This window comes from Opisthocomus hoazin, chromosome 2 (genome assembly GCF_030867145.1).
Source record: "Opisthocomus hoazin isolate bOpiHoa1 chromosome 2, bOpiHoa1.hap1, whole genome shotgun sequence".
In the NCBI taxonomy this organism is placed as follows: Eukaryota; Metazoa; Chordata; class Aves; order Opisthocomiformes; family Opisthocomidae; genus Opisthocomus; species Opisthocomus hoazin.
The window spans coordinates 59,068,237-59,092,933 of NC_134415.1; the positions used below are offsets into that span (position 1 = coordinate 59,068,237).

The window sequence follows — 24,697 nt, forward strand, 5'->3', positions numbered from 1 at the left end:
GCTGAAGGCCTGGGCTGGCCAGTAAGCACCTCAGAGTTGTCAAGGGGCAAAGCATCTCCTCCAGGTCTCGGAGCCAAGTGACTGTGAGAAGGTGCAGCCCATGGGCAGGCCCAGCTGCAGGCACGTGTGTCACCCGCCATCTGGCCTAGACCTTGGATGGACCTGGATGGGGAAGAGGCATCATCTTCCTCCTCCTTCTTCACCCACAGTGACTGAATCCAGGCTCCAGGGTCATTCAAACCAGTGACCTGGCTGGCAAGCAGGAGGGTCCACATGCAGTCACCTCCCATGGTTCGACATAGCTGAAGAGGCAGCCACAAGGCGTTCCTTGGGCCAGTGTGACTCTATCAAAGTAATTGTTGTCTCTGGTTTGTTTGTTTTCTTTCTCCTTCCTACTCCAGGTGTGTACACTTTTCTTTCCAGCACCTTGAAATCTCTGGAGGAGAGAGACTATATTCACCGTGTTCTGGACAAAATCACAGACACTCTGATACACTTAATGGCTAAGTCGGGTCTTTCTCTGCAGCAGCAACACAGACGACTGGCTCAGCTCCTCCTCATCCTCTCTCACATCAGACACATGAGGTGAGAGCAAGTGTGCAGTCAGCTCTCCTGCACTGGTTCCGTGCAAGGGAGGTTTCACAAATGCACATGCACACTTTTCCTTCACAGATGGGAGTGCAAACTGCTTGTAGAGCTGTTGCAAAACAAAAAAATAAAGAAAAAAGTGTACTTTCCATAAAGATGCATGGAACGTGTGCAAAACAGTGTGTTAGATTATAGTGTGAAAAGAGTAAGCACCTTCACCTTTTGTTTCTTCTAGTTTCCTTTTCCTCTGCTTGTTTTGATAGTGCTGTAAGTAGTATCTGCTTTCAATGTTATGTGCATCTTGTAGTCTGTTTGAAAAGTACCAAGTAGAATATTAACATAGCACTAGCCTAGTTCTGCAAAGTTTAGTCTCCTATAAGAGAAGAATAAAACTATCACTTTTATGTAGCCACTTTTCACAAGTGGTTTGATTGCAAATCTCTTTAGAAAAGTGATTAGGATCATTATGTGTATTTTATGAGTGAGGATAAATGCAGATCTACTGAATCTTAATCTAGAGGACTGTGCCCCTTGCTAATTAGAGGTGAGGTGTCTGTGGCACTCTGTTAGTAGTTGCAGCAATGATTCTCCTAAACTTAATTACCTCTTGAGGTAGCTGCTCAGTGCCTGGAGTGTTAACAACATGACAAGTCTAAACAAAGATACAGCATAGATTTTATTTTTGTGAAGGGATAAGAGATGCTGTTACACAGATTTTAATTTTTGTTATTTCAGTTAATAAAATTAGAATTAGAGTAAGCACCACACCATAACTACTAAAGCTGAAACATGAAGATTTAACCTCCTGGGCTGACACACAGGTCTTCAGGAAAAAGTCAAGTGGTGTGTGCATGTGGTCTTTTTACTTGTGTCTTTTTGTGGAATTTCTTTGTCTTCATATTAATCATCCATTTTTTGTTTTGTTTTGTTTTTTCTTTAAGAAATATTTGTACAATTAAAGAAGTTCCAGATGCACTGTGAAGTTATTTATTGTTTCCATGGCTTTGTGAATGGATACTATTACAAGTGGTAACGAATTGGTTGAGGTTATTTTCTAGGGAAAAAAATTGATGTTTCAGGTTTTATGATGGGAAAGTCAAGATTCATCCCATCCACTTAGTCACAGTGCCTAAATTGGGAGTCCATGTGCTCTGGGCTACCTTTTAGAAAAAGGAGAGTAAAAGAGCTACCTTTAGAAGGCAACAAGCTTATGGGCAGCCTGAAATGTTCTTTGAAGGTGCCTTCTTCTGCTAACTGTAGCAGGAGTGTACAGCAACTGCACTGTTAAGTCAGTTGTTTTGTACAAAGTGGAATTTATATGAACCTAACAAATATTATCAGTTGATAGCTGTTTTTCTCATACAGTATTTGGAAAGTAACCGTTATTTCTTTACAATCCACAGCAACAAAGGAATGGAGCACCTGTACAATATGAAGTGTAAGAACGTAGTTCCACTCTATGATCTCTTGCTGGAGATGCTGGATGCTCACCGACTGCATGCCCCACCAGCCAGGAGTGCTGCACCGATGGAAGAGGAGAACCATAGCCAGCTGACAACTGCACCAGCTTCATCTCATTCCTTGCAGTCTTTTTATATAAACAGCAAAGAAGAGGAGAATATACAGAACACAATATAAATAAAAGTCAGCATATATAACGGTATGAGAAACCCAGCAGCGTACTACCTAGCTCTTGCTTCATTTCATCTATAGTGCCACCTATGTAAACACTCCAGTGACAACAGTCACCTGTGTTTTCCATTCGAGTGTTTGTCAAGTGCTTGCCTAAATCGATTGCTTATCCGAAATGGAAGACATTTCATTGCTATGGACAGCCAGCAAGGATTGTCAGGCTAACTTGATTCGAAATTTGCAGCTTGTATTTAATTTTGCATGTAAGTTGGGTAAGTGCTAATCTAAACTGAACATTCATTTTACTATAAATTAATAGGCCATACCACCTGTGTGTAATGATATCTTCATGAGTGGCAGCCTTTGTTGATATCCATCCCAAATTCCGAGCTCGCTTGATCCTTTACTTGCTTAAAACTTTTGAAGCAGTTTAGTAGAGATTCTGGATGACTTTTTTGGGGATGTAAATGGACAGTTGATTGGCATCTTAGAGTGCCATATTGAAACTGTACTACTAGTGACTGCCTTGGTAGCTTAGGTAGATTCCCGCCTCGCTTCTTCCTGCAGGAGAAAGGAACTGCTGTCCGAGAAGAAGAATGTTTTACCTTGCTGGCTTGCATCAGCAGACAACTCCTTCCCAAGATCATACTGACCAAACTTTTAGGTCCCCTTACCATATCCTCTAGCCAAATTGCACTGCATGCATCCTATCTTGTCTGATCCTCCAAAGCTGAGTTGTTCTGTTGCTTGGCAGCGTGTAAATCACGGGCAACATGGAAAATAGTGAAAACATAGATAATTACTCTTAAATCAGACCAGATGATTACAAAAATCACCAGGTCTTAAAAAAAAATAGGTTCTCACACACATACAAGATCCAGCACTATTTTATAAAAAAACCTCCTCCCGTCCTTTGCTTTGTTTTGCTACAAACCAAAGGGTGACGATGCCAGCGCAAGACTGGCACAGCAGGATGGGATGGTCCCATCCCACTCAGCAGAGTGTGGCCTAGCTGTGTATGGGAGGGCTGCCATCACAGCCAGAGCAGGAGGCTTTGTGTTGCTTTGGCTTTCTTTGGCTCTCATTGGGGCATGCTCAGAAATCACTGTTCAGAGCCAGCTCACCTGTGACACCAGGACTGAACAATGAGCCTCAGGCATGGTGAAGACTCTGGGACTGCATGTCCAGGAAGATAAATCTGGCTTTCTCCATGCAAGTAACTCTTTTTTCATAAGGATTGTTCAGATTCTTCATACCAACTGTAAATATACAAAAGTTCCACTACATCAAGAGTTTCTGCAAGACATGAAGGAGAGAGACTAAAGAAATACGTACCATGTGCTATTCAAAAGTAGGAGTTGGTGCTGCTGTTTGACTGCCTATATGCTAGAAAACTGAACGTGTCAGGGAGCGTTGCTGGGTACCGGAATGCAGTCATTACACATGCCAGGGATATTTTATTAGTCTAATGATAAACTTTGCCTGTGCTATCTACGCTTCTGGTTTACTGGTGCAGCCTGGGAGTTAGCACGGACCAGGGACTATTCCAATAGCTGGTTGGAAGTGACCACCCTGCCAGTAAGGACATTTCATAGCATGTGCATGGGCTGCTCCACAGCAGCTGGCCACTGTGCTAGAGAAGGGTTCAGGGAGGCTTCTTTTACTGCTATAGTTGAAACCTTTATGTTAGATTATGTTGATTGGAATTTGCTGTAGTAACTAAATATAGGAAACTGTGCAACTTAAAGCCGTACGGGAGTGCCTATGTCTAATTATGCCTCCCTGCTACACTTCAGAGACTGTGTAGGGGGATCAAGTTACACAGCAATTGTGCAGGCAGCAAGGCATAGGATGAGTTGTTTGTGCACCACATCAAGGATTTGATTCTTTAGTGAATGTACATAACAGTGTCTATAACAGTTTCATGTACATATCCGAGAATATGCGCAGTTTAAAAGTCTAAAGCTAGATGTTACCTACATTTGAGAAAATTCCTCGAAAACTGTGCAAGCCTAAACATGTGAACCAGTCATTGTAAGTTAATAGGCTTTTTATTGATGCATATTATGGTGGTGTTCTTTTCTGAATGTGCTGAAGGATTTGTCTTTTTGTGTATTCAGTAAGAGAGTGTGTATGTGTAGTGTGTGTGTGTGCAAATTTGGTACCTAAGGGCTTTTGGAGGGCTCCTAAACGCCTTGAAAGAAAATGCACATTTTGTTTTGTTTAGTAGCTGGTTTTCAAATGTGTCAGGAAAGTCATGGATGCCCTGAAACGAGTGCAGGCTAAGATCTGAACGGAGCACAGGAATCCCTGTTGTGACACTTATGTTCTTACACCATCATCATTCACTTGTAGCCCAGTGTGCATCAGAGCTGCTCTTTAAATACTGTACATGCAACGTGGTGTTCTTTAGGACAGAACACACAGATCAAGGTCATAAGATGCAAGGCAAATTGGTTTAAATGAATGCCTGCCTTCCCACATCCCAGAACAGTTAATTACATCGATTCAAGCATAAATATGGTCTAGAGGGAAAAAAAAGTAGTTCATGGAGAGCAATCATAACAGAGGGTCAGATTCTGATGGTACTTACATAGGGCAAGTACCACTACACTCTACAGATATTCCTGGTGAAGTTGGGTAAGCGTGATTTGAAGTGGTATGCAGCAGACAGCAGGGTAAAAAAATGTGTCTTGGGACATAAGGAAAAAGCAGTCAGCTCACAGTCTTAATTATGAACACTTTCCTAGGCTCATCCCTTGCAAGGAAGTAATTTTGATTCAACCAGTCCTCCCATGTTTGTCATAACAGTGTTGAAGGGCACCTAAGAAAGAAAAACAGTGATTCCCAGTAACACATTCATTTACCTTGGGACAGTTTCAGGATCTGTGTCATTTTGTTCAGGAGATTTTAACTGAAGCAGCACCTTAATGAATATAGTAACCTTCCCATAGTTATATATAAAGATGATTGTCCACATATCAGACAGCTGAATGTAGCTATTCCATTGATTAAGCAAAGTCTATGACAAAGAAATGGCAACCTTTTTCATATGTAATTCTGAATTATGGTCTTGTGTATGCAAACAATTGTGCCTGATATTTGGTAATTGTTATTTCACAGGATACTATTTTATGTGTGTGCGTGTATATATATATATATATATATATATGTGCATATATACTTTGTATTTGCAGCTGACAAACCAGTACTACCTGAATACCTGGTGCTGGATATTAAATAAAAATATATAGCATGTAAAAAAAATTGAAAGAAAACTATTCAAGGCAGCTAATTATGCTTTTACCAAAACATTCATAGTGATGTCTCTGGACAGCTAATGAAAGAATTATTTTATAATGTTTATACATGGATTTTTAAAAAAAAAAATAATCAAAAAAACCCAAAAAAAACCCTAGAAACATAGGCAATGTCATACCAGCACAAGCCAAACAGAAATAGACCAGATGAACTTGCTTTGCTGGAGAATACGGTTGTTACTGAATTACTACAAAAAGCTTGGGAGGCAGGAGAGGAGGTGATGCATAGCACTTAGTGGTGTCTGAGTTTCCAACAATGTGTGAAAGCTATTCTGGTTTGTTGTGGTTCGAGCCATGTCTCGATGTTGCAGACTTTCTCTCAGGTAAAACTCCCAGTTGGGGCAGTAGGATTTGTACTGGGGTAAAATAATTTAACGAGAGTTTCTTGGTGTGTGTTTGTGGTAAATTTACTATTACGTTTCAGTGACAACTCTTGACTATTTTTCTCCTTCTGTACACTGAGGAGTTTAATAATTTCAAAATATAATTAAAGAAATAATCTGAACTGAGCTCCCAAGGACAGTGCAAGGACCATCAGCAGGTCACTGGACTTTAAATCAAAAAAAAAAGAAAACAAAAGAAAACCCAAACAATGCCCTTCATCTAAGCCAGGGTTTGTATTGGTGCCTCCATCCATTCTGATTGATGTCGACTGATTCCTTAAGAGTTGTGCCAAATGCTTAAAATGAAACAAACTACCAGCAAAGTAAAAATTCTGCCTCACTAAGGCCTTAGTCTTACCACAGGCTTTGGCAGGAACACAGCGAGCCTCTCTTGTGTATATAATATCCTGCTTTAAAATTAGAATGCAACCCACCCTAAAGCTAATGGGATTTTGGATATAAGGTACTCTCAGCTGAACTTATGTGCTTTTCTTACTTTGAACAGAGCGATGGCTATTATCAGTTCTGTTTACAACTGCAATATAGCTTTACAGACAGAAATGCAACACATGTAAAAGAAGGGTCATTTAAACGATGGTATCGTAATACAAAGTAATCTTTGCTGTCACCTGCAACTATAGCATAATCTCAGATTCAGCTGAGAATCTTAAATTAATATTTCCCTAATATTAATGTCTTACCCTTTCTGCTCGCAATTCCCTTTCATCTTTCAAATGTAGATAGCCTTATATCCTGAAAATTGTTTTCAAAAATGATTGTTGCCCATAAGGGTATTCAGTTTTGCACTGTGTTTAAAAAAAAAAACATCCTTCGCATTCAAATGTGCCTAAAGAAACAAACAAACAAAAATTTAAAAAATGTATATGCTGCCATCTTGCAAATTAGTATGCTCTGTACTTCTGTGTGCCTATAATTAGAAGTCTGTTTCTTCAGAAAGTGCCCATCGGAAGATGAAGGGATAGACTGCTGGTCAGGAGACTTGCATTTACAAGCCACTTTATGTATCACCGTATTGTAGAGAGTATAAAACTAATGCTTTTGTGTGCACTATGTAGTCTGTCAATGGAAAGTCCTTTTTTTGGTATAGGCTCAGCTGCCATAATGTATTTGTTGAAGTATTCTGTTCTTTCACTGATGCATATAAAATTATTGATGTCTTTGTTTTGGTGAGGTTTTTTTCTTTGTTTTGCACCTAAAAAAGTTCTAAAAAAGTCTAAATGAAAAGTCTGGTATGCTACCTGATTGGTGCAAGATTTTTATCAATGTACTTGATGTTGAAAATAAAGAATTAACCGGAGCACTTTGTTTCATTAGTTATCTTTTGCACAGTTTTAAAAATATGCTTCTCCACTTATTGTTTTCCAGTAGCCAGCGACAAGGTACACTATTTTTTACAGAAACAGAATGTGTCTGTTTCTGTGCATCTAAGAGAAAACTGTTTCTGAAGTAGTTTCTTCACCTTTCCCAAAAAGCGTCAGATATTGGCCATATCTAGAGTCAACAATGTCTTAGGTCTAGTCTCTAGCATTCCTAATGACACCAGGGAAGTCACCTAAGCACTTAGTACTTTATATGCTTTAATGTGTTTCTATGCTTTACATTCCTTATTCTGGCTTGTGAAGCAGTGGAAGAGACAAATTGTGTGAATTTAGCCTTCTGTAGTTGACTGCTTCTTACCGTGAGCTAGTTAATACAAAGTGAAATAGCACTTCTTTCCCAAGTAAAAGCTAGTCCTCAGGGAAAAAAAATTGTCTTGACTAAGCTGTCAGGAAGGGATGAAAAGAAATGAAAGATACTTTTATTGACATAAAAACACTTTGAACTTAACCCTATCCTTTAAAATACTCTCAAAATTGTACTTGGTCTTTGCAAAGAATCAAACCAGTAATCTATAGCATTTACGTACATATATAGGTATTTCAATACTTGTAGGTACATGTCTGTCTAATATAGAGAGAATACAGTCCCTATATTGATTTTTTCATCTGTTTTCTGTGCTGTGCTGGTTTTGAGTGGGACTATTGGCTCATAGGTTCTTCTCTTTTCCTACATGAATATATATGTATAAGCTTTGTATTTTTATATGATGTTTCACTGTACATAACATGGAAAAATGGTAAGATTATTACCTTAATTCTATCATCTCAATGGTTAAGACAAGACAGGCAATATACTTAGCCCATGTGAAAGCTTGCCTACACTGCATACACAACACCTTGCAGAGCAGCTGTCTACTCCCTTGAGGGAGCCTGTATACATGCACACAGCCATATGCGTTGGGCTCCCCCCACACCCCTGCTTCCTCTCTTGCCTAACATGTAAGTGATGCATGTCTTGTTCCAGTGTATATTATTTTATTTACTTAATCAGAAAGGTATGACATAGTTAAGGCATCACCGAAGAACATATCTGACTGCTTTTACTTATCTGTTAATGAAGGCAGTCCCCTTATTATGCAAAGACAACACCTTCTTCACGGGCCACAACTTGGTGTTCTGTCAGTGGACCACCTGCTCTCTTTAAAAGCCTTGTGGCCATGCTTATTCTTCAAAATTAAATGGATTATTTTTTTTCATCCAGATACTGCCACATTTAAAGCCCTGTGAAGCAGCTGTTTCTTAGGATGAAAAAGTCTTACATCTCCTTCCTCTGCATTACACTGCTTGTCTCCACCACCCAGGCAGTGAAGAGGAAAATGCAAGTGTAAAATAACACTCATCATCATGCTCACAGAGAAAGAATACCTATGGAAGGGTGCTGCGTACAGTCTCCAATTACTGCCATTCACCATGGCATCCTGCAGACACAGAGGATTAAGTGTAAAAATGTTCATGAAGTCTTCAGGAAAATTGACCATCAAAATAATAACATTTGGCACTTATCTCAGCAGGAGCAAGGCTAACTAGCTCTCATGTCCCTGTAAGATCTGTGTGTTACAGTATTTAGGTGTCACTCTGCTAACGTCTTCTTTTCTGCAGGTGATATAAAATATATCTCCTGTTGTTTTCCATTCTTACACATTTACACACCACTCCAGTATGTTACCATTTTAAACAGCTGAAAAATGTGCCTATGAGGAAAGGTTGTGCTTTCAGGATTTTTTTTTTTAGCCAGTTTTTGCAACACATGCTTGGGACTGTAAGGTATTTAGTTCCTCTACAGACACAGACTGAGTGCTCCTTTCTAAGACAGAAAGATTTTCTTCTTGTCATATGTCTCCTTTTATTTCCCACTTGCTCCTTGAGAACCTGTGTCATCCATGGAAAGGTGAACCAAATATGTTATACCATAGAGGTAAGCAAAAAGTGCTACCCACTTTACAGTGAGAGTCACAGTAGGGCACACAAAAGCTTGTAAGTTTAAGCATTTGTATGAAAGCAGAAAAGTTTGAGTTCCAGTATGTCTTTGCAGGATTATTTTTTGCTTATGTTAAGCCTGAAAACATGAGAAGAAACTTCAGCTCCAAACTGTCTTCTTTGTATCTACCTATCTTAACCAAAATGCCATAGCATCATGCTTTCTCCCTGCACTTTTTTTTCCCCTCGCCCCCATGGTCTGCACAGCTGGTTGCACAATGTTTCAAGTTTGGCAAAGGAGTCAAAATTGCAAACGTGTTTTAACCTGCAGATCAATGGTCAGAAGAGCCTCCCAGACAATGTTTGAACTATTTATAATGAGAATACTACAAACATGAACGTCCTGCTTCTTGAATAGGCTTGTGAGCACTTATATAAAAAAGTGGACTCTAGTAGCTTTCCTTCCAGCTGTTTTTTGAAACATCCTTTCTGAAAACAACGGCATGAAAAATCCCACAGTTACAACACCAATAATAGGAGTCTCCCAGGAATTACAACATGCCTGAAAATGCAAAGAGCTTGACCTGAGTAACCTTTGTGCAAACTACATCCACGTCTTCATCATCCCTGACACAGAAGAGCTCAGCAGCTCAACTCTCCTCCCTCAAGGCCACCGCTGATACAAGAAATGGACAATGCTTTCCTAAAGCCTCCTCTCTCTTCCAAAAATTAAATGCACCCTTGTTTTATTCAGACCTCATCGTGTTCAGATCCATTTGCTATGTCTCAGGTCTTTAAATGGATTTTTACTGAACAAAGCAATTTTGACCTGTTCATTTTTTGAATGATACATTAAGTGGCAATGAACAATAGCTTGCAGTTCCTGTCTGCTTTCAGAGCAATCATTTAATATAATTCAGATTTCTATCATTTAACCAGGCCTTAGTCTGTGCCAAGTCTTCAGTGCTTAAGCTTGCAGTATTCATTTCCTTTTATCTTGTTTCACAGATTTTTATCTACTGATTTTTGGGAAGACAAATTAATTCTCTAAAACATTCCTATTTATTTCGTTATTGTGGAATATTACTAGAATATTCCAATGTTTATAATATTATTAAAACAAGCATAACTTCTCCCAGATATAGGTTTCCCATCTACATCCCTCTAGGTCTAATTATGGCCAAATAGTGCAACAACAATAGAATTCAGTTGGCTATAGTGCATTTCACAACATTGCTGCCAAGGTTAAAAACAGCCAGCCAGTACCTAGAGTAGTTCCCTTGTGTAGGGGACTCTGAATATAAGACTCACATTCTTCCCCCAAAGCCAAAAGACAAATAGCCCCCTCCTTCCAACTCCCTCCCCCCCAACTTAGACCAACACTGGTTTAGATGACTTCTGCAATGAATTCTGCAACTGACTGCTGCAAGAGTTGAAAAATTTTATAGCTAGACCACCCAGCTGAAACATAAACCTCACCACGGCATTTCTTGCTTTCTTCCCTTCCACAATCCATTGCTTTAAACACCAAAAAACACATGGGAATTGCAAGTAAGTGAGAAGATCAATGCTCTCTTTTTCTCTTGCTTAAAAATCTGTATTTCTTCTCTTTTACTCTGATCTTATATACCAGAATCTTCCTACATTTGGTAAATCCTGATAGCATCTGTAGTTTGAAGACTGTGAGCAACCAGTTTCTGTTATGCGTTTGAACACACACACACACAGATGCACTCAGATGCACATGATAATGATGCGCATGTTGAGAGATGCTATCAGTTGTAAACAGATTTCTCAACCACAAATAGCACAAGACTCTGAGCGCCAGGGATGACTGTTCATAAAACAAACCCATCAGCTTTGTCCTTGTTCAATAACCAGCTGCATGAGAAAGTTCTAAGGAAGGAGAAAGCAAGATTGCAGGTGTTCACAGCATTTGCAGTGAAGCTGGAAGGGTGGCCAACCAGTGGCAAGAAACTTATCGATCTGTTGCAGAATGAAGGTGTCATCGCTGCTGGAACAGGGTAGGTGATAGGCAATGGGTACCATCATGATCACAGCTGTGAGGAACGAGGGCACACTATGTCCGTCAACTTTAGATCATTTGTACTCCTCACACTGTCAGATGTTTCTAAATATTCCTTCCCAGTTTGCCTTCAGATTTTGTAAAGCATGGTCCACAAACAAAACTCCACAAGCAGATGCAGTAAGTTCAGGGGAAATGGTGCTCATTGTTTTGTGCTGTTATCATTGCAAGGTTAATAAGATAGCACTTTGATATTACCACACAGTCTTGAGTCATGGAGCAACCAGTTTCCGTTATGCCTTTAAACACCCACTAGTTACGAGGTTGGTAAACAGGGTTCAGAGTTGCAAGATGCATCAAGCTGCAGGCATTATTACACCTCTACAGCAGCTACTGCATTTATCTACAGTAGAAAATAGGGAAAAATATAAAGCAGTAGTGACTGGAGTTCCTCAAGATGCAGAGCCTACTTTCTCCATGCTTGAACAGAATCACAGAATCACAGAATCACAGAATAGTAGGGGTTGGAAGGGACCTCTGTGGGTCATCTAGTCCAACCCCCCCGCCGAAGCAGGGTCACCTACAGCAGGCTGCACAGGACCTTGTCCAGGCGGGTCTTGAATATCTCCAGAGAAGGAGACTCCACAACCTCCCTGGGCAGCCTGTTCCAGTGCTCCGTCACCCTCAGAGAGAAGAAGTTCCTCCTCATGTTCAGACGGAACTTCCTGTGCCTCAGTTTGTGCCCATTACCCCTTGTCCTGTCACTGGGCACCACTGAAAAGAGCTTGGCCCCATCCTCCTGCCACCCACCCTTCAGATATTTGTAGGCATTTATAAGGTCCCCTCGCAGCCTTCTCTTCTTCAGGCTGAACAAGCCCAGTTCCCTCAACCTCTCCTCGTAGTGGAGATGCTCCAGTCCCCTCACCATCCTTGTAGCCCTCCGCTGGACTCTCTCCAGTAGCTCTTCATCCTTCTTGAACTGGGGAGCCCAGAACTGGACACAGTACTCCAGATGAGGCCTCACCAGGGCAGTGTAGAGGGGAAGGAGAACCTCCCTTGTCCTGCTGGCCACACTCTTCTTGATGCACCCCAGGATCCCATTGCCTTCAACACATGCCTTCAACACAGACCCAGAGTTCTGCAGCTCCTGTACTGCCTTTCCTCATGCCCTGCAGCCAAGGCTCAGGGCACATTACCAGGAATCAGAGCTCTAGCAGGTGAGGTGCTTCAGAAAGAGAGTAGATGGCGGGTTGCAGGCTTAGCACAGAGGGAAAGCATGTCAGACTCTAACTTGTGTATTTCTTAAGAAGTTTGTCCACACCCAAGTCCTCTGTGACAGTGTCCCAATGAGGCAGAGAGAGTAGCTTGACATTATCAGAATGAGAAAGAGACCCAGGCTGCAAAGCTGGCTAGTGCCATGAACTGCAATGCTTGACAGCTTTCTGGGTGTGTTTTTGCCCCCACTAGTTGCCCCATTTACCCTGGTTCATGCTGTGGTGATCTTTAACTGGTCAGATGTTGATTCTGTCAAGAGTTGAGATTGAACGTCCTGAAAGAAAGAAATCTGAAGTGGCACTCAAGGGATCCTCTAACCTGCTGGCACAAATGGCCTGTGATTCCCTTGAGACATCAGCCTACAGACTGGCATCCCTATCCTAGAAGGTATAGAAGATTTAGTGCCTACAAACAGGCATTTTTCCTGTCTATGACATTTTCCTAATGTGTGTCTATCACTGTCTGTGACTGCCATATTCACAGGTATTGTAGTTAGTTGTTTACTGGGAGGAGGCTCTGTGAGAGCAGATCATTCAGGGTCAAAAGAAAGTTCTTTAACTTGTCTTTCAAATTAACAGGCAATAATTTGAAACTATAGTTATATAGTTATATGGCTAGAGCTCAGAGCTTGAGGCCATGAACAGAAGCTTTGCTTTGAAACATCTGAAAGCAAGGTATAGCAGATATGCTCTGCCATCTGGTTCATCAGCAAGGCAGAGGTGAGACAGTACAGGTATGCCCTGCAGGCGATCCTCAGCCAAAAATGCCCTGAATTCCAAAGGGCTACTGACACTTGATGATGTGAGGTTCCAAATTCTTTACTTCCTTTAATGATCATCACTTCTTTTCCCCTTAGCCCTAACTCTAAGGAATTAATCATGAAAAGTTCTTACAATTTCACATCAGTTTTCCCTTGCCTATTTAACCAGCTTAACCTCGACTCCTCTGGCAGTTCATCACCGTCTCAGTTTCTAGACTGAACATTTCAAGAGGTGAGAGCAAACAAAAGGGCAGGACCAAGACAAAGAAGATGGAACCATTCCCTTCCACCACTTCATTTTAGTAACTACTCCCCAAAACTTCCCTCGGAGCTTGAGTGAGGTGTATGAATTCTGCTTGCCTTCTGCAGAAGACAGACCATTCTTCCTGAGGCATCAGGGAAGTGGGGAAGGCATTCAAACAACCAAGGGAAGCAGCAGCTACAGAGTGGGAAAATAGTTGGCAAAATTCAAACATCAGGTTACAATTCAAAGCATGCCAGGTGCTACCCTGTATACTTTTGATAAAGTACTTTATTAATTGCACCTGATGTCATTCAAACTGAATTCTCTTCTTGCACTCCTCTCTCCCTCCTAAACAATTCCTCTCAAATCCCGCTGCCTTTCCCTCAGTTTTTAAATACTACAAGAAAAAAAGACAGGTCTCAGCTGTGACTTTTTGCCTTGTTCCTTCAATAGACTGCTCTTCCACAGGCTGATAGTCACAGGCTATCTATTACCCTTTAGATAACATCTACTTCTGTGAGATCACCAATAGCTGACTGGAAAACAGAAGACAAGGTCAGGCTGAGATTCTTTTTTCTTATTAAATTAGTCTTTTTACTCTTCACAATGTTTTCTTCTACAAGAAAACAAAAATATTTTTCAACAAAAAATTAACCACCAAAACCAGGGACTGGCTGCTGAAAGGATGTCTAAAGCATGCAGAGATCTAGACTAAGAGGTCTGAGCAACCTACCAAATTATTCAGGTAGGTGCACTGATTACCTTTGGCTAAATTATATCACTGAGGAGAACAACATCAGAAAAGAGAGGAGGGGTCAATTTTATGGAATCTGTCAGGCCTGTTGCAGGTAACAGCTCATCCTTGTACCCCAAAATTGTGTTCCTTATCTTTGTCTACTCGGAATAAGTGCTCGTGGATACTAATCTGGCCTCGCATAACTTCTAAATACCAATGAAGGAAACCAAGCCTTGAAAAGAATACATACTTGTGTCAGTCCAAGTCTGGGTCTCAGACTTTGAAGACACTTTGTTGACATACAAAATCTTTTTCAGGAAAATGTTAACACTACACTTCTCTGGAAAGGAATCTTTATTTTGGCTCCTCCAAATGCTGGAGTTCAGCTTGTGGTACTCTACCTCTGATGACTTTCCCCTCATACGAGCTCAGATGATGACATCCCAGAAAAGTAATCCTATGTAACAGCAATTAATGTGCTTGTATTTTCTTCTGGCTTTTTTATTTGTTACATAAGTCAAAATATTCTAACTAAAAGCATTTAACTCACAGGAAAAAGTCACTTTGTGTGCCATAACTTAAAAACCTCTAAACTTATTAAAGAGCAGCAGCTTAGAGCCGTGTTCTGTATTTTTTCAAAATCAATACGAATCCTGTTTTGGTCAAGTTCTGACTGAGAAGCTAGGCAAAGTGTCTGCCATTGCTCAGACTGCAAGTTTTCTGCAATATTTCTGCAAAAGTTATGAGTTTTCAATTTGTTCTGCTTTTCTGCTCTTTCTGCTTATATGTTTTGGGCATATTCCACTAGACTAACTATCGGTAAAGTATAAACATCTACCTTGCTATTAAGCTGCTATGGAAAACATTAAAAAGCTTCCAGTACATCCACAGGAATAAATCTGCCTCAGTGTGGACTGGTACAATCTCAACTGCCAAAGGCTGCACGTGAGTGCATGCATAAACACACACACACAGAAACAATACAGGGGTGAGAACAAACTTCAAGAAGAGGCTTGAGAAAAAAAAAAAAGAAATGATCAATCATTAATTCAAAATACAGACAGCTTTCAATATTAGCACAACTTCTAACAAGATACTTTCCCATGTATTTTATCAGTTGTCACATTTTCCAAATCTTCTCATTCAAACATATACCTAATACCATTAGTTAGTTACAGCATTTTTTAATTCTTTTTAGAAGTGCAGCATATGTAAGTCTTCTGATTTTTTTATACCATACATATCTTATTCTAAGCTTAGAGGTTTCCATAGTTATCATTAAAAAGCACGTAGACAAAATATTTTATGGTATCTATAATAAATGCAAAGAAATCAATACAAACAAAACTTGGCTTAGCAAACTGTACATACATAAATATGTTCTTTGTTTTTCAACTTGACATTCAACATTTTTCCTCATAAAACCTTTTACGATCTTATTTATTACACCCATTTTTTTAAACCTTAAAAAAGTGCTTCTCAGATTTACACCTTGTGCATCCAAAGCAAAAGTTAGAATACCATGCCCGAAACAGAAACCATGGGGAATAATACATTGCCATACAAGATCCTTTAAAATTGTATGTTACAAATACTCTAAAATTTTTTTAGCATTGGTTATTTTGTATACTGTAGATACTGACAGGGTATTTAACAAAGACTGGCTAATGGCTCATTTCGAGCAGCACACAGGAAAGGGTCTACAGTATCAAGTCCTTGGCTATGCATAGCACAGAGCAATGACCTGGATGTAAAGTGGCTAAAAGATCCAGAATGACAGACAGAAGGACATTTCCCTCACACATATCACATCCTCCTTGCTACCCAGGTTGCAAGTATTGAAATGATGCTACTCAGGTAATACGTTGTGCAGTTTGATACCAATATACTGATGCGTTATTAGCTGAGTGCCAGCGGAGAATGGTATGGACGCAGCAGTGGCTACAGCAGGTAGGTGAAGTTGCCACACTGAATTCTGTCACTGTTTAAAACCATCCTGCCTCCCATCTAGCACTCCAGCAAGGTCACCTGCTGTCTCACAGGTCTCCTTCATAATGGAGGTGGACCATTCATATATTTTAGCATGGGGTGGAAAGAGTTGGCAAAGTTGTTGGCCATAGCACAGCTGTAGTCCTCCTCAGTCATTGGCACCAGGCAAGCCAGCCCGATCAGGAGCAGCAAGAGAAGCTGAAGTGGCAGAGCAGCTCTGAGGACTCTGAGGAAGAAGGACGGGCACCGCCACGCCGGCCCAGCCTCAGAAGGGGAGAAACCTGAGCCACCTCTTGTGGACCTGAGAAAAGAGGATGGACAGGTGAATACACTAAAACATCACTGCAGCAGAGGTTGCCCTTGGGCACTCAGCCTTCCCTGAAGGCTGGCTTACAACTTGTACAGACTTAGATTGACACCTGTAGAGGTTTCACTGAACATGCTATTTCCCTGGCACTCTTAAGAGACCCTGTATTTCTAGGCTGGGTAGGAAAATACCAAATGATCACAACAGAATGGGCTTAGTGACCCCACTGCTCCTTTGTCAATTATGGGGAAGACTCTCCACTTAAAGCACTGTGCTCTAGAGAAGGAGAAAATAAAAAGTGGGCCACACCTGTCATGTGTTCAATGCACACAGTCTAAAAAGGAAGCCTCCTCATTTAAAATGGCAGCTGCATTTGGTTTGCAGAAGTTTCTACATTCTTTTCTATATATGGTATCCGCAAGCGTATAATGCATTGAGATTCAGTTACATCAATCTTCGATTAATTAATACACCAATATGCAGGCAGCATGGACTCGTTTTCTACAAAGTACACTGTATTTTGAATCTTGCACTGAATCCGCAGTTAAAATCTATTTGCTGAATTGACTTGACATCGTCACCTTATGAGTGATTTTCTCCCTTGTGTCTATGGATCTGACTTGAAATGGCACATGTCTACCACATGTCTATGAGAGAGATGAGACCTAACGCAAACATTTCCAAAGGGACACTTCAAATTAAGCAGAAAAATCCAGTCTATTTTTTAATGTAGGATGAAGACATAGATTTCATGTTTTCCTTTTTGACTGGAACTATCAGAGCTCTAATGTACTGATGATGTTTTGAGATAAGTGGATGACTGAAAAGAGTGAGTATGCAAGTTAAAATTTGATGGTCTCAGTGTGCTAATTAAATGGCATGGAAAAGTACTGTATTTTAGCACTAGACAAAAATGGAAGAACTTAGAGCCTTCAAATAATTTAGTTCAAGAACTCTTCCATTAAGACATGAGGTCATGAATTTTGTCTTGGACATCTTGCTACAAAATTTCCGTGTGGCTGCTATGATTATGAAGCTCCAGAAAATCTATGATTTGCTAGGGTTTAAGAGATAAAAATGCTGATAAGGATGGAAATACTCTCAACTTGAAGGTGTGGAAGATCAGGCTTGCTGGCTGAGGTCAAATGTTCCCCAGTAAAGCAAGTAGGCGGCAACAGTTCCTTAGTGCCTCCTTGCCTTCCCCTTGTCCTTTTGATCCTGTCTCCCAGATAAATCTGAACCTGTGTGAGAAAGAACGCAAAAACCAAAATATCATCTTCAAAACTATGTCAGGCTTGGCACATGTTCAGAAAAGATTTCTTTCTATGCTTGAGATTGTTTTTATTGTGTTGTTCATATATGTGTATCATCCCACTATGAAGACTTCAAGAAAGCCAGACAGATTTGGTACAGTTAAGGTGACCAACAGATACATAAACACTCAGGTATGTTAAATGATTAACTTGATCTAAGTATTCCAGGAAGAAGCAACGATCAAAACATCAGACTGCATGTTGTTTGATTCCACGTTATTGTAGCCCGGATGGAAAGCTGTTTATCGCATAACGTAAGATCATGTATTATAAAGAACATATTGAAAGGATATGCCACATTCAACAGCATCAGAGCATTCCATATTAAAGTTCAATTAGATCAGGACTTCTACTGTCCGAGAATGCCAAGACAGAAAGTTAATGGACTGAGGTAGGAACAAAGGGAACAAGGAGTGCATAATTACCTTCCAAGCATTTGATTGCACAGTCTACTTATTTAGAAGGCTCTCGTTGTACAAATGTACATTTCTGCAGTTGGTAACTGTTGTTTGATAATCAGCAAAGTCTGAGTTTTCTTCATTGACTCAGAGTTACACTGAGGTAACGCTGGGTGTCAGAAAGCGAATTTCCAAAAAGCAGAATCAAAAGGGAGCAGGCAAAGCTAGCATTTACTTTTTCTTTTCTTTTCCTATAGCTTTAGTAGCACAGTCCAGCACTTTTTTGCTTTGTGTTTTACCAGAAAAAAAAGAGGCAGAGGGGTATGTGTAAGCTGCATGGCTGATCTCGATAAGCAACATAAACTTTCTTTCAAAAATTAAAACAGTTCACGGCAAAGTTTTTCAAGACACTTTTTCTGCAGTGAAATAGGGTGTTAAAGAATAGTTTCCAATACTGCATGGAAACAATTAAACACACAAATAATGAAATATTATGAAAACACCTTCAGAAGGGGAGTTCTAAAAAGTCTGAGTGCTGTACTGCCTGTGTTTATTGCAGGTACGCCTCTGTAATCTGCATAATTGGCTGAAAAATGGAATGGCTCAGCTTAAAGTGTTTAGCAGATTTGGTAAGAAGAGATGGTTAAAAATACACACTGTTAATAAAAAAGACTCACTGTTCATAAGGGCCAGAATTCCTATTTACTCCAGCAGCAGAAGGGAAAGCTGAACTTGAAGAAAAACATAACTTCTTTTTCTTGAGCTTGCATCTTTAGCTGTCTTGACCATTTGTTACACTGGCCCATGTTTGCGGAGGGAAGGAAGGCCATCTGCTACTCTCTCCATACACAATTTCTACTAACTAGATAAAAGGGGGAGGCACAGCTGCAGACCTGGCCAACAGTAAGTTTCTTCACATGAAGAAATCTTGTAAATTACCCTAGGAAATGCAAGAAATAGTTACCCTTATTTTGAGAGTTAGTAATGTCAGTGACGTTGGAACTCTTTCCTAAGCATTTCAAGAAGCTAATTTACCAGGCTGTAGATTGGAGGGGCAAAGTGAACTTTAATTTCAGCTCAGACGAGCACCTTCTTTTCAACATGATTCCCCCCCCCCCCCCCAAGGAAAATATGGCTGAAGTAATCTATCTGTATTGCAGTAAACCTCTGAAAGATTGTAACAGAAGAATTTATAATTCAAGCAAAGCCAATAGGAATAAATAAAGTGAGTTTAATGGAGAAGTGGCTAATGGAATGCAGACAACAGGCTTACACTGAAAGAGGCACTGCTGGGCTAGTAGGATGTTATTACTGGAGTTAATCAAGTCTTGATTTAATATCTTTATGAAAAGGCTATGGCACAAAATATAAGAACAGCAGACTTAATCTGTATGATGACAGAAGTTGGAAGTCTTTGTAAATACAAAGTACAATTGGCTTCTTGCATAGAAAAAAGTGGGTGAATCCAATTGGTTTAAGAAGTAGTTCAAGGAGTTTAAGATTATAGTACATAAGTGTCCTCATTTTAGTTACAATGGTTTCCATTTGTAAGTTTCTCTCCCCTTTCCTCCTTTTTCCCTTCCCTTGATGGGGCGGGTGGGGGTTAACGGAAAGCATCTGCCACTTTATTTATTGGGTCCCTGCTTTAATGGCGACAGTAAGGTAGCAATAAAAACTTCTGCTATAAATTTGGAAGTTCATACTCTGAAGAAAATGAAGAGAATCTAGAGCTGTTTGACACAGGGTAGCCAAAAACCAGTAATGTGGCTTGTGAATAGCTTTGAAAAGGGACAAAAGAAATTTTAAAATATATTTCAGGTCGATTTCCAGAAGAGAAAAGAGATTGTTTTAAAGATGTTCTATAAAGCACTGGTCAGATCTCACCTGGAGCAGTTTGTATCATCTTGGTTAAAAAGTACTTCTGAAAGATGGATTCAAACTTACACTAGTTTAAAGGAGTAAAAAAAAATTTCTAGTATTTCTCCTACAAAGGAAACAGAGAGCTGAGCTTACCTGTATAGAACCTGAGATACTAAAATTACCCTCTATAAAATAGTGCAGAACAGACAGAAAGTAGGGTGAAGAGGTGTTAAAGAAACGTTGGCACAAGCCCAAATTAGTACATCCAGCTTGTACTTCCAGATAATCAGAGAAATTAAATTTTATAACAACATTCTACTAGACTTTTTGTTCCCACTGATTCAAATTTTTTCAGATAGAGGTTGCTAGAGTTATGAAGAAGAGGGTGTGATGCTCTGCCTACAAGCGGAGGCAATGACTCCTCTAAGAGACTCTCTAGGAGTGACCTTGTTTGGCTGCATTCTGACTTTTTCTCCCCAGCTCTCAGCATCACATCACCCCAACCTCAGATTTGGCTTACCCTATAAAGATGACAAGTATGTCCATTTCAAAGGCAGTTACCTATGAAGTTTAAGTAACAAGCTCTAAGGGAGAGTGAGGGAGATAACTGGGAGAAGAACCATGGCAAGTCAAGCCAGAACCTCGTGTTGTAGCGTGGCAATGACTGCCATTTTGTGGCCAAAGGCGCGGAGAATGCTGTAGCCTGGTCTGCTCCACGAACAGCAAGCGACCTTTAAAGATCCACTAGTTATTTGGGGAGGAATGGAGAGAGCAGGAAATGGAGGTTGACACTGTGGTAACAAGACTTGAATAGAGCTGCTCAAGAGAGACAATGTAAACAACCCTGAGCAAACTGAACCACTATTTTAATCTTTTTAACATTTTAATCACTTCAAAAAAATCCACAGGCACAGACTCAGGTGTGCATTTATGACAGTTCTATTAAACCGATGAAGAAAGAGGAGTTGCTTCTCGGATTTGCTCTTCCCACTTAGCACACAATTACTAGTACCTCTTGAATGAGCCTTTAGTTAAATCCACAATGTAATGTCTAGTTTAAGCTTGTACCTTGCTTAGCATCACACTATGAATGCTTGCCTTTTTGCTGCGATAATGGGGAAGGCAAAGTGATATCACACTTGTTATACACAAAACACGGCCCCTCTAATTTTTAAATGAACTTTCCTTCACAACCTCCCATGTGATAAACCTTTTAAAATTTACTTTAGTTCTTCTGTATACTAAACTCTAACAGTGTTTGCTGATCCAGTGCAAGATCAAACACAAAGTACTCTGATCAGAGGCGTGTCAAAATATTAAAGAACACAGTGACAGCTTGTACCGCTTTATCAGTTAAAACCACATTATACATCAACTACAACCTGTCTGGCTTGCGCATTTGATTAAATTTCCTATTCAGCAGTGACTCATTCGTATTCCATGCTTGTCTGAATGACAAATTGAACATTGTGTTGTACTGCTACAAGATGTGTTAATAAACAGTGCTGGAAAGACTTGATCTGAAAGGTGCCGCACCAATGCTGCTGCTAGAATAGAGGTTGATCTCAAAGCTGCAAAGCACTGCTAGCTGTTTTCGAGCCAGCGGCTCGCACCTACAACCAGAAACCTTCTCAAAAGGTTGGCAGAAGTGGTCTGACTGTACAGGAGAGCGGAAGAGTGCACACAATACGTTTCTTCATTGCAATGTTGCTAGTGCAAGCATGCTGACCTGCCGAGGCCATCCTCCGTTCCTCCTAGCTGTTAATGGCTGCAGAGTAAAGCCCCACTGCTCCCTTTTCCCGCTCCCTACAAGGAACAAAATGCCAAGCTTCATAGTAGACTGGAGTTGGAAAAATTAATTCTCTTTCTCCATCAGACAGAAAGATGGAGCATGCATACGTCACCTATTTTCTCTGTGATTTCCTTACGTTTCAAAGAAAAAAAAAATCCCTAAAATAAGGCAGCTTCTTAGTGCCAGTGGAATCAGTGAAAGATACTCTGCCTGTTCTATCTGCTATGCTATGTGGTTTTGCAACTATGTCACCTTATTCACAGTCACTAACTGCACATATAAAGCAAACTCGTTTTTCTTAAAAAGTGTTTATGTAAGTATCTACATGATAAGTAGTTTTACTCTTTATTTCATTTATATTTGAAAATAATTTTGCTGAATAAAGCCTTGATTTTGCTTATGAAAAACAATAATACTCTTAAGGTATTTTTTGTGTGCTTGGTGATTGCTCAATCACGGCATTAAATCTAGTTGCCTTCTTTCCAATGTAAAATCTTTCACTTTAACAGGATTTATTTGAACAATGAATTAGTTATTTTTGGATATATATAGAATAAATGAGATTTAGGACTTCAGTAAAACAGCAACTATATTTTCATCATACTTTCTGATTATTTTAGCTGCTGCAAGGCATAAGATGCTGAAATAGCAAAAGATGTCCTCTTTATACTTACTGGTCTGCTCATTTATCTTTTTTTTTAAAAAAAACTGCATAACTCTAGAGGCTAGCAAACTGATCAGTGAAAGAGTGAAGGTACACACATCACACTGACAACAACAAAGAATGCAGAAGCACTGTTAGCTGCAGAGATGACAGGTTGCTGGAGACAAGGCAGAAAGCAAAAAGCTGTAGCTGCAAGCCTGCTCTCTACTGGTCAGACAGAGATGGGGCAGTGCTGCTCCCAGAGCAATGCATGGATGCAAGCACTTGGCAAAAGTCATGGCGATGTTAGTGCGTTATATTGCAGTTGTCTTCGGAGGGGGAGAGAAAGTGACCCCAAGTCTCAAAACCCTCAAATTCTGACTTTTAAATTTGAGTCTTAAGTACTGAAAACCCACAAACTGAACAAAACATTTCAGGGGGGAAAAAAAAAAAGGAAACAAAGAAAAGGATGTTAGTATGTCTCATCCAGATCTGTGGGTTTTGTGAATTCTAGAATATGGTATTGGCCTATTACCTGCCTTAATTTAATATCTAGAGGTAAAGAGGATGATAAAAAGTGTTTGCCATGAACCTACGGGCATTACTGTTAAATCATGCCAAAATAAAATAATCATTAAATATCATGAGTGTAAATGCACACCCACCCTGATCAGGCATATGAAAAATAAATGTTGATTACACGGCATTCCTGGGAAGCAAAAGCTGTAGATGTTCAAGGATTAGCTGGTATTTCTATTTAACAAAGATTTTGAAGTAATTGAGTGCCCCTTTTGCCAAACTATTAACAAAAGGGAAGATTTCATTCGTTTAAGTCCTGGCCACCTGACGGAGTCAGTGCGGACGGAGAGGAATCACGGCCAATTTCCATCATCCTCTTGGGGTTCCAGAACAGAGTGCGGAAACCAGGAGAATAAGGTACCTGCTATGTGGACTGCTGACAGAGGGTCCAGGCTGTGAGAGACTACATTTGCCCCGTGGCTGTTTGCAATGAACAGGGGGTAAAGAAAGAAGAATGTTCAGTCCAGGCAAATAAAGACAAGCTACTGATGAAACTAAATTAAAAGTGCAGCAAAGGAAACATAAAAAAAAATAAAATCAATGAAGTGACCAATACTCATGAACCAAGGAAACTGGCTTTTCTTTGCACCTAGCTGAGTACAGAAATGACTGGAACATACACAGTGAACTTGAAAATAACAGTTTAGTCATTACGTTTATGAATGGTAGCTCTGGATTTAAAAAATTCACTAGAAATTTAGCTTAAATAATTTGTAATATGAAATGGAAAAAAATTTTTGAGTAGAATAAGGCAAATAGAGACATTTCAAAAAGAAAATGCAGCAAAATTAATATTCTCAAGAAAAAAGATCCAAGGGCCTCCTTTGACGAGTCTAGCCTCTTCTCCATCCCCATCCCCCTCACAGTTTTGAAGGCCAAATAACTGTAGGTGCATTCCCGCACGCACAACTATTTGCTGGAACTAATTTTCAGTTAGATGGTTATAGTTCTCACTGTATTTTTGGTATTAGTATTTCTTTATTCAGCATCAGTATATTTGGCACTGAATTTCGAAACAATATCACTTCAGCCTCCAAAATTGTGGATGCAAAACCCAGAAGTTTGAAAACCAGACCCCAAGGAATTGTACAACTTGGCTACACATTAGGGACAAAAATGAAAAAAAGTATTCACATACATAAACACTAACAAATTAGAGATAGACAAATGCTTATTAAAATGTTAAGATGAAAACTATTATAATTCTACATACTCTTTAGACAAAGATTTTATGGTAAAATACTTCTCCATTTCCTGTAATGGTCAGGCATCCTCCAGTTACATCTGTGATATCAGAGCTTTTATTAGTTATTTAAATTTAAAAGATAATAGCATTGACCTCTGAAATAAAATGTTATGGTTTATATTCTTTCTTCTTTTGAAAAGCCAGTATTCCTTTACATTCTTATACTAGTATCTAAATGGAAACTAGTGAATGTAAAAAAAAAATTAAAAAAAAAAATCAATTTTAAGAGCAATAAAATTTATCAAGACAGAACTCAGAAACTTTACAAAAAGTGCAAATGAAAAAAATC

General features: G+C 39.7%; 2 protein-coding genes across 19 annotated transcripts in view; one reads left to right on the plus strand and one right to left on the minus strand.

Annotated features, from left to right (window-relative positions):
* The window catches only part of ESR1 (estrogen receptor 1), a 166,603-nt gene extending 159,368 nt beyond the window's left edge, over positions 1–7,235 (plus strand). Inside the window, 3 exon segments of the mRNA XM_009933718.2 lie at positions 402–585; positions 1,992–2,209; positions 2,212–7,235. Coding sequence (XP_009932020.2) covers positions 402–585; positions 1,992–2,209; positions 2,212–2,246 — 437 coding nt within the window. The 3' untranslated portion in view covers positions 2,247–7,235.
* Positions 7,236–15,346: 8,111 nt separating this feature from the next.
* The window catches only part of SYNE1 (spectrin repeat containing nuclear envelope protein 1), a 319,742-nt gene continuing 310,391 nt past the window's right edge, over positions 15,347–24,697 (minus strand). For 16 of the 18 annotated variants that reach the window (XM_075413801.1, XM_075413802.1, XM_075413815.1 and 13 more), the window contains 2 exons: positions 23,524–23,582; positions 15,347–16,571 (listed from right to left, as the gene is read on the minus strand). In XM_075413801.1, coding sequence (XP_075269916.1) covers positions 16,331–16,571; positions 23,524–23,582 — 300 coding nt within the window. In that variant the 3' untranslated portion in view covers positions 15,347–16,330. The remainder of the gene's footprint in view (positions 16,572–23,523; positions 23,583–24,697) is intronic. The other 2 variants (XM_075413810.1, XM_075413809.1) reach the window with 1 other exon arrangement.